Source organism: Brassica napus, chromosome A2, assembly GCF_020379485.1.
Source record: "Brassica napus cultivar Da-Ae chromosome A2, Da-Ae, whole genome shotgun sequence".
Lineage (NCBI taxonomy): Eukaryota > Viridiplantae > Streptophyta > Magnoliopsida > Brassicales > Brassicaceae > Brassica > Brassica napus.
In genome coordinates, this window is record NC_063435.1 from 26,303,995 (window position 1) to 26,321,053 (window position 17,059).

General features: G+C 34.8%; 1 protein-coding gene and 1 pseudogene across 1 annotated transcript; one reads left to right on the forward strand and one right to left on the reverse strand.

Moving 5' to 3' along the window:
- Nucleotides 1-1,728: 1,728 nt before the first annotated feature.
- On the reverse strand, nucleotides 1,729-3,586 carry LOC106428118 (annotated as a pseudogene).
- Nucleotides 3,587-8,784: 5,198 nt separating this feature from the next.
- Nucleotides 8,785-9,383, forward strand: LOC125580626 (histone H3.2). The gene has a single exon (XM_048745411.1). It carries the CDS (start codon nucleotides 8,841-8,843, stop codon nucleotides 9,249-9,251), a length of 411 nt encoding a protein of 136 aa, XP_048601368.1. The 5' UTR covers nucleotides 8,785-8,840; the 3' UTR covers nucleotides 9,252-9,383.
- Nucleotides 9,384-17,059: the final 7,676 nt, after the last annotated feature.

A 17,059-nucleotide genomic window follows, 5' to 3' on the forward strand; every position in this document is an offset into this window, starting at 1 on the left:
TAAAAAAATTAAAACCGTTTATGTTAGTCCTCTTGACTTAGATACATTATAATTATATAAAAGTAAAGATTCAAACTTGGTATACAAAAGCTAGTCCAGAAATATAAGAAAGATTCAGTCTTTTGAATATTTGTTAATAAAGGTTGTAACTTTCTATAAACAAAAAGCAAACGAAACAAAACAGAGCAAAACAGAGTAAAACAGAGCAAAACAGAGCAAAACATAGCAAAACAGAACAAAACATAGCAAAACAGAACAGAGACTGCTTGTAATCAAAACAAAACAGAGAAACCAAAAAAATCACAGAAGATTAGCTCAAGCTTCAAATTATCAACCAGAAAGAACCATAGAGAACACCAACATAGATCCATTCTAGATCAGCCAAAAAAGAATCACACTCAAATAAAACGCTAGGGTTGTAAGATAACAAGGACCACGTAACAGAGATCGTCTGAGTATCTTTGAAGCAGAAACAACAACGTTTTCAACACAAAGAAGCTTGAGAAGGCTTGAGAAGAGAAGTGATTTTGTGTCTGCGTGTGAAAGAGGGTAAAGAGAGATGGATAGATAGACAATGGGTTGGGTTGTCCTCAATGGGACATGTAGGCATGTGACATAAGATAGAACTATTAAAAATTTATGGGGAAAAGTGCAAAAAGTCTCATTTTTCGAGGACCCCACAGATATTTTAGGTGTGTTATCTCACGCGCTTTCGTGTAGGGAAAAAGAGTCATACTCGCGATGTGGAGTGTACACGCCAACCTCTTTTATGCTCCTTTTAGATACTTTTACGCTTTCATTACAACACTGTGGTCTTTGCTTTGACCTTGCACAACCAAAATATCTGTTGTGTGTGTGTTTTTTTTTTTTTTCACACTCACATGAACAAATATCTTTTGCCTAAAAGTGGAGATATTTATGTAGATACGTCTACACAGAAAGATATTTTGATGTAATCTGTAACCACTGACACGCAGTGTCGGTATCTACTTTAAAATAATTGTCTGCTCTTTCCCCTTTTAACGATAAACAATGCATGTGTTATATAATGCGCACCATGCTATTGATTCAACCAATACAGTGGCATTTCACTAGAGATGAAGTGTATATCTTTACAAGTCTTTCCTACATTTGATGGTCCTAACTTCTTGTAGGACATATGTATATAAGGGTGTTTGAGTCATTATGTAATCCCTAGTATATACCTCTTGTACACAGTATAAATACTGTTTTATACACTCTAATAAACTCATTCAGTCCAATACTTCTATGCCATGACTTAGTTGCTATGTATAGGTCTGGCCCCTGATTGGCTAATTGTTACGGTAAGTTTTTTGGGAAAAAAAATCAGACATGTTAAATTTCCAACGGTCGCACAAATGATTATATTTGTTTTGATTGGCAAAGATTGAAAGATTTGTGTTCCAACTCATGGGCAGAACTAAAATTCAAAAGGTTATAAATATTTTAATTAAAAAAATGGACAATTTGAAAGTCATGCTACATATATAATAACTCTTAAAATTTTGGAAACCAAGTATTGATGGTTCAACTTACATCATGTTAATTAATGCAGATCAGCAGCTCTATAATCTCTAAGCTGAAAAATCATAATCTTTCTTTCTACTCTACCTAACCAAGAACATGAGGCCCATGCATTGGTTTTTCTTCCCATGGTTAGAAAATTGTTTTGGTAGTTAGAAATCAAGGTTCACTATCTTTCAACATTGTTGTAATTCCTCTTAGCTATTCAAGACCTCTTAAATGACAAATCTTGAAAACTAGTCTGGTCTCGACCCCAAATCTATATAGGTTATCAAATAACTTAACATAAGATAAGTAAATTAAAAAAGCACTATCAAATTTGCTATGGTATAAATATTTCTCACACAACTTTCCAAGCATACAGAAACAAACAAAAGTCATTTAATGTCCCATAACCACTTGATGCCGAGTTGTATCGACTCAAAGGACTACTCCCTCCTCCGCTGTCTCCTTCCTCCGCATCGCTAAAATACTCATCTACCATCCCTCCAACCGCCACAGGCTTAAACACAAACAACCCTGAACTTGCCGTCGACTCTGAACTTCAAACAACCAATCATGCACATCGTAGTACACCATCACATGAGTTTTGTCCACCAACACCATCTGGTTCCCCCTAAACTTCCACTGCAGATTCTTCACGTGCATGATCACGATCCCGTCCACGCTTATCCACATCTCTGGATCATCTCCACCGTGTGAGCTCTCCACCACCACTTCATGTTCTTTTCTCTGCTCGTCGAATCTTGCTCGAGTTGAAAAAGTTTTCTTCCCAAATATGCTCTCTTTCTTGAAATATATATACCCTTCGACCAACGCGGGTCTTGACTTAGTCCGCTTGTAAGCCTTGTGCTTTAAATCTCCCAATAACAAAACAACCTCTTCATCAGAAACTATTGCCACGTAATAATCTGACATCGGCTCGGGGCTACCGTTTCCTGACAACTTCGCCGCCCTTAGATCCCAGAAGACTTCCACAAAGTTTCCTTCTACGTCGAATGACTTTGATCCTCTCTTGCTCCAGAACTGCCATGGCTTCACGAGATCAATCTTGCAGCAATAGTTCATGTCATTGTCTAAACTCGAGACCATGACGGTAAGGGAATGGTTCATGAGATTCTTGGACCATAAAACAGTTATGTTTCGAAAGAAACCCGCCACGTGAGCTTGATAACCGCACGTGACTGTGCTATGAGGCGTGGGGGTTGCAGCTGATTTGAGTTGTGCCACGGTCTTTGTGGTGTCTGTTATTTTAGCTGCAAACGCCGTAGGTTGGGTTCGGATAGATGGGATTCGAAAAGATAACATCTCTATTAGAATCAACACCTAAACAATATATAACAAAGATTTTGTTCAACATGCAATTGCAAATTCTTGAGCAACTGTAATAAGAGTTTTGCCAAAATGGTGATTTTGTTAATGGTTTTTCTGTGTGATTATTCAAATTGACAACCGAATCAGTTTGTTTTGATTCAGTTGGGAATAGATAGAAACTTTTTAAGTTTGGCAAGAGGGAGAGCAAAGGAGAGAGGGAGAAGGAAGATTCTTGAGAGATTGGTTGATGGAACACCGATAAAGAAGGAGTCTATATTTGAGACATGTTAATATTGGCAAAGAAGGTAAAAATGGCTTTGTGAAGTTCAAACAAAACGTATGTAACATGTGATATATGTCACAGCTGACATTTTTTCTATCTTCATAATGTTTTACACTCAAATAAAGTTTGTATTCTTATATAATTTTTTCCATAATATTTTACATACAACTAGAATTGATGTCCTAAGCGACCAGTTCATTTGCCTTGTTCCAGACCGATAATGTATATGATATAATATATAAACACTATAAGAAAACACCCGCATAACTAGAAGCATTTACGAGAAATATTGGTTGTCGTAAGTAACGAGTAAATTACGTGGAAAAACAAATTCATCGTAAAGTACAAATAAATTTACAAGGATATTATTACCTAAAACACATGTAATTTTACGACGACTCTACGACTAGATCACTAGAGTGAAATTTCGTGATTCGTCTTAACTCAGTTGTAAAATAACGAGTATTTTACAAGGATCATCTTTATAATTATTCAACGACGAATGTCTGAGTAAAAGTGAAATGGTTGGTGAAAACGTATTTGTAGTGGACTATACCTAACATGTTTTCTCATAAAGTTGTTGTTATACCGATGTAAAAGATTTGTAAACCATTTCGTTGTAGTCAGTTGTTTTTCTACCAATGACGAAAATTTTATTTTTCTAATTAATCTTTTATTTGTGCATTCCATCCCGATCAAATTTGTACTTGCATGTCAATATATATTTCTTTGTTCTTGTTTACTGACTAAAGATCGTGAAAATGTTGAATGCGTGGACATACATAAGCAACTAGTATTTAGTCACGAGCTTTAACAGAATCACAAACTACAAGGTTTCTTCAATTTGTTTATTTTATAATTTCATTTATCTATTTGTTTTATTGTTTGATAAATCATTATATATTTATTGTTTAAAAATCAATAGTATTTTTTGTTGTAATCAAACAAAAACTCTCAAGGAAACCAGGTAAATGGTTCATCGACCAATGAAATTAATGGTACCAGAACAAAAGGACCAAATAAGTAGTTCATCTGCAAATCAATCTTCTAGACATTAGGTATATTTGTCATTTTAGAGTACTTGCGTATACACATTTTAAACTGGTTATGATAAGCTAGTTTGCACTTTTATATGAGTCACACATTGATTTATAATTTAAATAGTTTTAACACTTGTAACACTTACCAAAAAAATATAATTCTTTTAAAATTAAAATGAAAGAAATTTAAAGTAGAAATAAAGGAAATTTAAAGTAGAAAGAGAGAAAATTTAAAGTATAAAATAATATTTTTAGCAAACTTTTAAATTTACTTTGTATATATTAGTTATAAATTTCATATTAATAATATACTAATTAGTAACTTATATTCTAGTTTTGTATTGTTATAATTAAATAGATGTTAGGTATAATATTAGAGGATAATTAGTTTAAAAAGTTTATTTTTTTACTTGATATATGTGTATTCCACTTTATGGATGGTTTTAGCATTTGATATATTATTCAAACAATTGAATTGAAGTAAAACAAATATATATATATATATATACATATATACAACATTTAAGCAAGGGAGTCAATTTTTAAAATAATATTTCTTTTATCAAAAAATTAAAACAATTACACAAAAGTGAAATTACAATGGCCTTTTTGTGTGTAAAACACTATATAATAGTTTACTAAAAATTTAATTTAAATTGGGCCGGCCTAAAAACATAATGGCCTATGTATATATATATCTTATGGCTTAATATATACTTTGAGAAAGTGAATGTGATGATTTGTCATGTTCTCTATAATTTAGGTTTAGTCATATTTTATGTTCAATCTTATATATTAAAACATAAGTCACAACCTTGATTCATGTATGATTTTTTTTAAAAATGTACCTAATGGACATATTTCTAAAATCTCATATTACATTTAATATATAATCTTATCATTTAAATTTTGGGTTTACGAGAAATTTTTATTGGGCTATCAATAATTGAATTTAAATAATAGATGATCCATTAGATTTATAGATAGTATAAATTAAATATATATAATTTAATGTTGTAATACTATACCCCTATATGCTAAATATTTAAATATTTGTCGATGTTAACATTTAAAATTATAAATATTTTTTTTAAATAACAAAAATCATATTATCTAACAATGATTAATCTTTACTATCTTAAACAAATGAAAAAAAATTAAACTATATAGTTTATTTTAAAAATTAAACAAAAATTAATGTTTAATTATTTACTCGATAATATAAATCAATGAAGCGAAAAGTTTAATTTTAAAAAAACTTTCTAAATTTGTGAAATGTTACAATATCTTTGAATATGACAATAAAACAATATTTTACTAATCTTTATATATATAGTTACGAGTTTAATAATGAAAATAATATTCTGAAAATATATATATAGAAGAAGATACATATACATGTGAAAGTTTGAAACAATCTATTCAATGAAAAAAATATACAGTAAACTTATTAGGTTTTAAAAATTGATAGACACATATATATTATAATATATACCGATTTATAATTGAAAACAAAATATTTATATACAAATAAATGAAAACAAAATCCACGCGGTTGCGCGGGTCGAGATCTAGTTATTAATTAATTTTAATTGATCATTTTAGTAATTTAGCTTATAATTTATTACTATCCTGAGGATAATAAAAAACTTATTGCGATAATATCATAGTTAAATTTATATTATATTTACTTTAATAATATCAGAGTTAATGTATTATATATACGTTTATATTATATTTGGTTTAGTAATATTAACCCGACCCTATTATATATATATATATATATCACATAAGATAAAATGAATTATCAATCTTTTTAGATAAAGTTTTAGGACAATCAAAATCACTCGTTGTGGTAATTTCTGAAAAGTTATAAATAAATAAAAAAATATATTATAATATTATTTTCAAAGTAGTTTTTCTTCCTCATGTTAAAAGTTAAAGCATTAAAATTCTTATTACCCTTAATAAACAATTAGAATATATTTGTTAATATATAATTACTTACCCATTAATTAGAATTGAATTTCATTAGTCTGATAATCATCATTATCTAAAAGATTCTATATTATGTTATCCAAAAATATTTTACATCATATTATTTTAAAAATTAACATAAATCCATGAATATAGTTTTATGTATATATAAATGTTTTAAATTTATTTTACGTAATAGAATATATTTTATTAAAATAATTAAAATTTATCGTATATAATTTTTTTAATATTTAATTAATTAGTAAATATTTCAACATCATAAAAATAAGTTATTCTAATGTTTTTAATTCATAAAATATCTATCTATAGATTTTTGTAAAATTATTAAACCCGCAAGTGCGGACAGAAACCTAGTACCAAATAAAACAAACTCTACGTTAACTTTCATTTAGGATAGGAAAAAGTTATTAGTAATATCAATACGTTTTTGTCTCTTTACCATTTCTTCGTTTATTTAGGTTTGTAGGTTTTCATTTGGTTTCACCAAGCATGAAACTGACAATTTCATACAGATTTCAAAGATTTAAATCCTTTTCAGATGTTATCAACTTGCAATCTATGAATAAATCAGAAGAAATCAAGTTTCTGTTTTGCTGTTATGCACATATAATGATCTGATTTCCAAATTTTGATTTCATAAACATGGCTTTATAAGATCTTGCTATAAGTACAAATCAAATATCAGTGGTTAAATTTTTATGGTTTGATTCATCGAAATGTCTTCGTCTTCTTTATCGTGAGAGGCACAAATCTTCTTCTACTTGGATATGATTCAATGTGTTATCAATTACACAGTTCACATACAGATAAATTGACTTGTTTCGTGTTCTACAAATCTAAACACACTATGGGTTTTGCCTGAAATGATATCATATTCATTGATTCATAGCTTTACTTTATGTTAACAGCATCTGACCAATTAATTGGATCGAGTCTTCTTCACATCCTGAATAATAGCTTGAGCAGGTCTACAAATACTTATATGAAGTCGGGTTCCTTCCGTATCGAATAAATGGCCGCTTGAAAGATCAGTTTGATAATGAGAAGGCTATTAGCATCCAAAATGGGAGCCTTTAACCATCGCAAACAATCATCAAACAATACCGGAGGCACCAAGTTGAGTTGGGAACAAAAGTAATTCCTTACCTCAGCACTAAAGACACAGTAAAAAAACAAGTGTTGCCTGCATTCATCAGCTCTTTAGCAAAGCAAACAGCTCGATGAAATATTGAGTCCCCATCTTCTCAATCTATCCTTCGTTGCTAGTCTGTTCCAAGCAACTAGCCATGAGATAAATGCATGTTTTGGGACTCTACCTTTAAACCATATATGCGAGTGCCAAAAGATTGAAGGTCTAGCATGGTGAAGAGCAATCCATGTATTTGCTGTAGAGAAGCGGTTTGAAGGGGAATCATTTCCCACTTTCCAAAAGTAAGTGTCATCAGTAGATGACTGCACAATAGGATCAGGCGATGGGAGGCACTGTTTTAGCAAGGTGATGACGAAATTCCTGCTACGAGAAGCACTCAACCACCACTCACCGTTTACTATTGCATCTGCCACTTTCACGTCTTTATGCATACCCGAGACTGCCGGGCCCGCTCACCAGTGAGATGAATCAAGGGACCAAGATCCGTCCAATTATCATGCCAAAAGCCAGTTGTGATCCCCGGCGCACCTCTCATACAATAAAGTCTGGCATTTGATCTTAGCTTGCATAACTTCTTCCATATCCAACTGTCTCCTCGACGAGGTTGCAGCTCTGAGAAATTGGCGGATCCAATCCTATTTAATCTTATCCACGAAACCCACAAAGACCCTCTGGCTGCAAACAACATCCATATCAACTTTAGAGCTAAGACCTGTTGGAGGGTGGCCGGAGGGTGGGTTAGGATCCAACACAATATTAGTCCAGATGCTCTCAGAAGGCACATTATTACGTTAATTTTGCTCTTACAAATTGTTTTAAATAAATAGTTGGTCTAGAGGCTCGTATAAATAAATACTTCATATGTTTCAGAATAATACACATTTTAAACTTGTCACACATATTAATAAAATATATTAAATTTTATTTATATATGCATAATTTTTGTAATTATCTTTTTCACATAGTTCTAATCCAAACACAATTGAGTTTTTTTGAAACTTGCAATTAATCATTACTAATTGATAAAATACGCATTGTAAATAAATAAAAAAAATCATTTTGAAACAAATTATTTTTCTAAAATATGTAACATTATGAAATGGAGAGAGTATGTCGTATTTCTTATGAACTCATCGCACATGAGACCATTATTATGTTGTATATACTCATCTTTTTGAAATAATTTCATGGCCCAAATTTCAGAGTGGCGCGAAAAACTTTTAAACTCTTTGGAAGTAAGCGGTAAAGGTCCCGTGGGGTCTTGCCACGATGATTTTAATTGGTCCATAGTAACATCACGCGGATGGGTTAAGATGCTTAACATGACGTGGCCTGTTTTAATTGGTTAACAAGAGAACACGCAGATCGACATCTTAAAAATATCAGCCGTAGATAGCACTTCCGAATCCAACGGACTAAAGTTAAACAAAACTCATAATAAAAGCAACTCATCTTCTTCTTCATTCCTCACAATCAAATCTCACATTCACATTAACCATCTGATTTCGTTATGGCTCGTACCAAGCAAACCGCCAGGAAATCAACCGGAGGCAAAGCCCCGAGGAAGCAGCTCGCGACCAAAGCGGCGAGGAAATCAGCTCCGGCCACCGGAGGAGTGAAGAAGCCGCACAGGTTCCGTCCCGGAACGGTGGCGTTGAGGGAGATCCGGAAGTACCAGAAGAGCACCGAGCTTCTCATCCGCAAGCTCCCCTTCCAGCGTCTGGTCCGCGAGATCGCTCAGGATTTCAAGACGGATCTGAGGTTCCAGAGCAGCGCTGTGGCTGCTTTACAAGAGGCTGCAGAGGCTTACCTCGTTGGGTTGTTTGAAGACACGAATCTCTGCGCGATTCACGCTAAGAGGGTTACGATCATGCCGAAGGATATCCAGCTCGCGAGGAGAATCCGTGGCGAAAGAGCTTGATTGGTTCTTCAATGAGCAATCTACTTGGTTTGATTAGGTGTAGTTGCTTTGTTAAGTTAGTACTTAAGGTGTTCGACGAAATATCCCAACGAAAGTTTCTCTTGTTTAATATAAGTAATATTTTCCCAATGATTTCGATATGTTTTTGCTAATATGGGTCTCTGCTCGTTAATTCACTCGGTGACTAAATCATAATGTTACATAGATTGAAAACATTCTGTTAATTTCCGGAACGTTTATAACACAACATACTATACATCACATTCATTACACAAGCTTAGTTTTTTTTGTTTGGGACAAAACACAAACACAAGGTTAGTGTTAGTCGCTATTTAACTGGTCTAACCAAAAAAATAAAATAAAATAATAATAATTCGGTTTGGAAGCACCACGTCTTGGTTCTTTGTTCTTCTTGATGAGAAGTTTTGCACTGAAAACTGCTGTAGAAATGTCCACGTTGACCAAATGTAAACAGAAGATATTTCTATGTGAAATGGGTTTGATGGAGAAGAGAGCACAGTTTGTGAAATGACCAAATGTAATGATTTTTTTTTTTTGATCAACGACCAAATGTAATGACTAAAGAATCAATGTTATTACTATTTGGTCACATGAATAAATCTCTAAGGCCAAATCAACGTACTGATATCTTCCCATGCAATTATAACACGATAATTCTCTTTATGCATTGCCTAATTGATATTAGTATGAGCACTGCACAACCATAGCATTTGGATAGCAATCTGTTTCCTTCCTTGCATAAATTGGTAGAAGCATAACTTATACATTTTCCTATTAAAAACAGTATTGGGATGGGGTTCTTAATCTCTACAAAACTCAGTCACTGACCTTAGTTTACACTGTAGAGAAAGATGGAAGGCTCTTGGAACTCAGTGAGTATCACTCTCTCTTTTTTCTCCTCTTTATTGCAGATTTTGTAGGCGCATCTGAGGATCCATCTGTGCCTTTAAGACCAGAGGGATGCTCTTCTAGAGTTAAAGAACGGGTTCAAACAATCTTTTCGGATAACACGTCGGGGGTAGTGATCGGGCTAGACCTTGGTGTGAATTCCCTTGAGGGAGAGATTAATTCGAGTAGCAGCCTTTTCAGGCTAAAGATTAATTCTATCAGTAACCTCAAGCATCTGAATGTTTTGAGACTCCACGACTACAATTTCAGTGGCTTGATTCCTTCTTCACTTGGAAACCTTTCTCGTTTAGCCAATATCCACCTCTCTGGTAACACTTCTGGTGGTGAAACTCCCACACCTTCTTTTGGACGTTTGAACCAGTTGACCAGCTTAGATGTTGATTCCAATAAGCTTAGCGGTAACTTTCCCATCGCACTACTCAATCTTACAAAGCTGACATATCTATCACTCTCTTACAATCAGTTCACAGGGATTCTTCCTCCAAATATCAGTTCACTCTCCAGCTTGGAAAATTTCGAAGCACGCCAAAACTCTTTCTTTGGAACTATCCCTTCTACTCTCTTCTTCACCATACCCTCTCTGGGAACTATTGATTTAGCTGATCAGCTCCGGAGTGTTTTTGGAATCTCACTGCCAAGTCTCTCTCAGTTTTAGACATTGGTGATAATCACTTCACTTTCACTGGAAGCCTACCAGATATATATTCAAGAACGCCACCAGTCTGAGGTCACTCAATCTTGGTCACAACCATTTCGTGGGGAAACTTCCAAGATCTTTGATTAGCTGCTCTGCTCTGGAGGTTCTAAACGTGGAACACAATCGATTCAACGACACTTTCCCATTCTGGTTGCAGTCCCTAAACAACCTACAAGCAGTACCGGCCCTGGGTACAAGCCAAAGAAGCATTGGCTTCCGGCCCTGTTCAGAATATGTAAATTTTCGGCCATCAATTTCTCAAAGTCTCCGGTAGAGCAGTTGGTTTAAAGTTATAATTTGTATGTCTGGAGTTACTGGTTCAAAGTCAGCCAACTACTTTCATCAATTTTTATTATGTAATAGGTCCTAAATTGTTTTGGGCTTCCAGTCCACAATTATTCCAGACCGGACCTGCCTACAAGTCCTGATCCTCAGGGCAAACGAGTTTCATGGGCCGTTACAATATAATCCACAAGGACCTTCTTGGTTTCGGCAGCTGCAAATCATTGACCTATCAGACAATTACTTCACAGGGACCTTACTATATGATTTCTTCATCTACTTGAGCATAGGAAAATAAATAAAATGTTATCGAAACAAAATGAACATAACAATTAACTTTTAAGAACTTATAACAATAATCTTGTAAAAAATTTATGCACATATATACATTTTATAACACAACTCAATTATAGTAACTGATTAATATTTTATTTTCATTTATTTATATGTTTTAGACCATTCTTTAATTTATATGTAGAATATTTTCATAAATAATAATATGTATTGCTAACTTGCTATTCACTTAAGCTTTTGATTTTAAATATAAGGTTTTAGATTGGTCCATTTAATACTGAACCACAAATTATTTTTGATTCCATTTAGAATAAAATCGAGTTAGTCTTTTTAAGTTTTTGTCACAAAAATAGCTTTTAAAAAGGAACATGACCAAATTTTTTTTATTAAAGAGTAAAAGTATATTTATACTCTAGGGTTAATTAATCTAAATTTAGGGCTTAGAGTTAAGGGATGGAGTTTTGAAGATATGATTTCAATTAAAAAATGAAAAAATAAATATTAAAATTTTCAAAATATAAAGTCTATTTTGGTATTTTTTTTAAAGTTATTTTTGTGACAAAAACTTGAAAAAAAAACTATTTGAGAGAATTGTTGATATTTGATGAAATAACGGCAAGAAGCTATTCACAGATAAAGACATATAATAGCATTCATATCTTTATATAGACACACTTTCACGAAGTTTCACCATCACATTACTTGTCTTCTCCCAAGATATTTAAAGAGGTGGAAACTCATGAGCTTCATTCACACATGGTTCCATGTCTTTTCCTCTTGTTCATTTCACAAAAAACATGTGTGTCCTAGCATTGCCGCTTTTACAAAGACAGTCCACACCTTTTGTTTTGGGTTACAATTTAGTAGAGAGCGACAAAACATACTATTTATAAAATGGAAACACACAAACCATGCAAGAAAATCAATTATTTCTGTGCAAAATGACACTTCAGATAATGCTGATGGAGCTCATGGCATGTAAAACATTTATCTGTAAAAAGTCAAAGAGCATTTCATGCAACGTCAAGGAAAAGAGCTTAAGCCTTTTGTATATATATACATACATACGCAGAGACTAGAGATCCACACCACTACAAGAAAACAGCGGTATTCTGACGGACGTTCCGACGGAAAATGAATTCCTCGGAATATACCGAGGCATTTCCGAGGCAATTCCGAGGAAACACAAAATTTTGTTTCCTCGGAATTCCGTCGGAATATTCCGACGGAATTCCGAGGAAAATTCATTTCGTCGGAATATTCCGACGGAATACCGAGGAAACTAGTATTCCTCGGAAAAAACCGATGAATTCCGAGGAAATATTATAGACGTTAGAGAGCCGTTGGAGAGCCGTTGGGGGATTTTAAAAATTCCGAGGAAATTCCGACGAACTAGCCGTTTGCATCGGAATTCCGTCGGAATTTCCTCGGACCGTCGGCAGGATTTCAACTATAAATACAAGCACCCCTCTTCCTCTTCATTCACACCATATCTTCATCCTCCCTCTCACTTTCTTTACACACGAATTTGATTCATAAAAAACATGTCTTCTTCAAATTATTTTCGTTCTTGGATCGATCGACCTCATTTGGATCCGAACACGAGATTGCTTACGGAAGAATACCAACAAGGTATAACCGAATTCATGGGGTTAGTTCACCGACAACCGGAAGCAAAAACAGGTATGTTAAGATGTCCTTGCTCTAATTGTAAAAATAAAAAAGTTATTAAAGAATGGGATGTTTGGACTCATTTATATTTGAGTGGGTTTACACGAAGTTACAAAATTTGGTATCATCATGGAGAAACTGATTATGAACTTGGTAGTACTAGCGAACCTCAGCCAGCGGTTAGATTAGAAGATCCAATTAGAACGGATGTAGATTACGGTGTAGGTACTGAGCAGATGGTAAATGATCATTTTAGAGGGGAAGATTTACCCAATGCCGAAGCTAGGAGATTTTATGATATGTTGGATGCTGGAAAGCAACCATTGTACGAAGGTTGCAGAGATGGTCATTCAGCTTTATCATCTGCTACAAGATTGATGGGCATTAAGACGGATTATAATTTGGCTGAAGACTGTGTGGATGCGATTGCTGATTATGTAAAAGGTATTCTACCCGAAGATAATGTAGCTCCTTGCTCATACTACGAGGTTCAGAAACTTGTAGCTGGTCTTGGTTTATCGTATCAGGTAATAGATGTATGCAGAGACAACTGCATGATTTATTGGAGGGCGGATGAACAGCGGGTTTCATGCAAATTTTGTGGGAAGCCTCGTTATAAAGATACGAGTGGAAGAGTTCCAGTACCATATAAAAGGATGTGGTATTTGCCTTTGACGGAAAGGTTGCAGAGGCTGTATCTGTCTGAACGCACAGCGCAACCAATGAGATGGCATGCGGAGCACTCAACAGATGGTGAGATCAGACATCCTTCAGATGCAAAAGCGTGGAAGCATTTCCAATCAAAGTATCCCGACTTTGCGTATGAGAGAAGAAATGTCTACCTTGGATTATGTACTGATGGTTTCAGCCCGTTTGGCAAGAGTGGAAGACAGTATTCTCTATGGCCAGTCATTCTTACACCATACAACCTACCCCCAAACTTGTGCTTGCGACGAGAGTTTTTGTTTCTCTCGATTCTCGTTCCCGGACCAGAGCATCCTAAGAGATCACTTGATGTGTTTCTTCAGCCACTAATATATGAGTTGCAACAACTATGGGCTCAAGGTGCTGAAACATACGATGTTTCGTGTAAAGAAAACTTTCAAATGCGGGCAGTACTAATGTGGACAATAAGTGATTTTCCAGCATATGGTATGTTATCTGGATGGACAACGCATGGAAGGCTATCATGTCCATATTGTCAAGATAACACTGATGCTTTCCAACTAAAACACGGAAGGAAAACGTGTTGGTTTGACTGTCACAGGAGATTTCTACCACCAGATCATCCATATCGTAGAAGTAGGAATTTGTTTACGAAGAACAAGAGGGTGTTTGACAGTCCACCTCCGGAAATTCGTGGGAAAGATTTGAAGACACAACTTAGAGATTTTGGTGCAGAAAGGACGCCAGACGTCGGTGGACATGAGCGTTTTCCGGTAGATGGTGTTGGAAACCTACATAACTGGCACAAAAAAAGTATTTTTTGGGATCTGCCATACTGGGAGGATCATCTACTAAGGCATAATTTAGATGTCATGCATATTGAGAAGAACTTTTTTGACAATCTCATGAACACGATCCTTAATGTTCAAGGTAAAACAAAGGATAATTTGAAGTCAAGACTCGATTTAGTCGATATATGTGATCGTTCAGAACTTCATGTTGATGAGAGTGGTAGGGCTCCTTTTCCCATATACCGACTTGATGCAGCGGGAAAGGATGCGTTCTTTGACTGGATTTCAAACGATGTGGAATTTCCAGACGGTTACGCATCTAATTTGCGTAACTGTATCGACAGAAAGGAAGGAAAGTTTACTGGCTTGAAAAGCCATGATTGCCATGTAATGATGCAGCGCCTCCTTCCGTTTGCCTTCAAGGAACTATTACCACGAAATGTTCATGAAGCAATTGCAGGGATAAGTGGTTTCTTCCGCGATTTATGCACAAGATCAGTGACGCTTGAAGGTATTGAAAATTTGAAGACTAACATAGTTGTGATTCAGTGCAACCTTGAGAAGATATTTCCTCCCTCATTTTTTGATGTTATGGAGCATCTTGTTATTCACCTGGTAAGAGAATTGGAACTTGGTGGTCCTGTGCAGTATAGATGGATGTATCTGTATGAGCGGTATATGTTCCATTTGAAGAAGATGGTGAAAAATTTAAGTAGGGTGGAAGGGTCTATAGTCGCACAGATGATCAATGAAGAAACTTCAAACTTTGCCGAGTACTACTTTCCAGCAGAAGTTCAGACCAAAAACAGAAGACCTGCTCGGCATGATGATAGAGGCGAACGGGCAACATATCATTGGAAGGTTCCAGACATTTTCACAGACGTTGGACGACTTAGCGGAAAACCAAAGGACCGTCGACTTACTGATCAGGAGCGCAGTCATTTGCAAACATATTTACTCACCAACTGCGAAGATGTTCTTCAATATGAAAGGATTTTCATGGCAGAAAAGCGGTTCGAATATAGATACGCCACAGAGGACGAACTAGAAGAAATGAAGCAGAGAGAATTTGGTGGATGGATGTTTACTTATGTGAGTGATGGTTTGGCAAGAGGTGAAACATTTGACGATTGGATACGCGAGATGGTCGTTGGACCAAACTTTGTTGTGAAGTCATATCCGAGATTTTGTACTCGAGGATATGCATTCACAACTCAGAAGAGGAGACGTTCGAGTACGACTTACGATGCTGGTGTTTGTTCTGCATCAGGAGATGATGTATACTACGGACACATAAATGAGATTTTGGAAATCAAGTATTTGGGCATGGTTGGATTGCGCTGTACTGTTTTCTATTGTGACTGGCACGACAACACTCCAGATCGAGGTGTGAGAACAGATGCATTTGGTGTTACATCAGTAAATTCAAGACGGAAGCTGCAATATTATGATCCTTTCATTCTTGCTTCTCAGGCCGATCAGGTTTGTTATATCAAGTACCCCCGGGTAAGGAACAGAGATGATCCATGGGTTACTGTTACAAGACTCAACCCGAGAGGCCGAGTTCAGGGAAGTTCTGAGCTGGAAGACCCACTACAACCAAGCACAGCCGGCAACTTAAGTGCAGCAGAAGATTTAGGTGGAGTTGGCCTTGTAGTCGATTTAACCGACTTCGGAGAAGAAGCCGCCGTTCACGTAGAGGATGAACCAGTGATTGGAGAGTTTCACCAAGATCCAGATTCAGATTCATCTGGTGATGACGACTCGGAAACAGACTAGCGTCGACCTTTTTTTTTTTTTTTTTTTAAAGGAAAATTCCGAGGAAATTCCGAGGACAGATAGGTTTTCCTAATCCTCCCCATAATCATGTAAGAACCCTATCCCACTCTTTTAGGTTAGATTTGTATGGTTTTTAAGTAGATTTGATGATTTTGGAATGAGATTTATAGATTTTGTTAGGGTGAATGGTAGATTTATAGATTTTGTTAGGGTGAATGGTAGATTTTAGTTTTTATTAATTTTGTGGTTATAAAAATCGAATTTGAAATTATATATATATATTGAAAACGTTTTTTGTATATAAAATCTATTTTTTACATTTAAAATTCATTTATATATTTATTAAACATTTTTAAAATCTATAAAACTTTTTTTAAGATTAAAAATCATTTATATAATATTTAAAAACATTTTTTTTGTATTTTATATGTAAAATATAAATTTCTATATTTATTAAACATTTTTAATATTATGAAAACTATTTTTGTAATTATTTAACATTTTAAACATTTTTAAAACTATTTTTCGTAATTATTATGTTTTTGGGATTTATTTAAACTATTTTTAAATTTTTAAACTATTTTTTTAATTTACAGGTCTAATGATGATCAGATCCGGCCTCGCCAGCGTCGTAGCCGGGGTGGTATGGGGAGCCAGTCTCGGGGTTCTTCCAGCCATGTTCAGGATTCCGTTTCGCC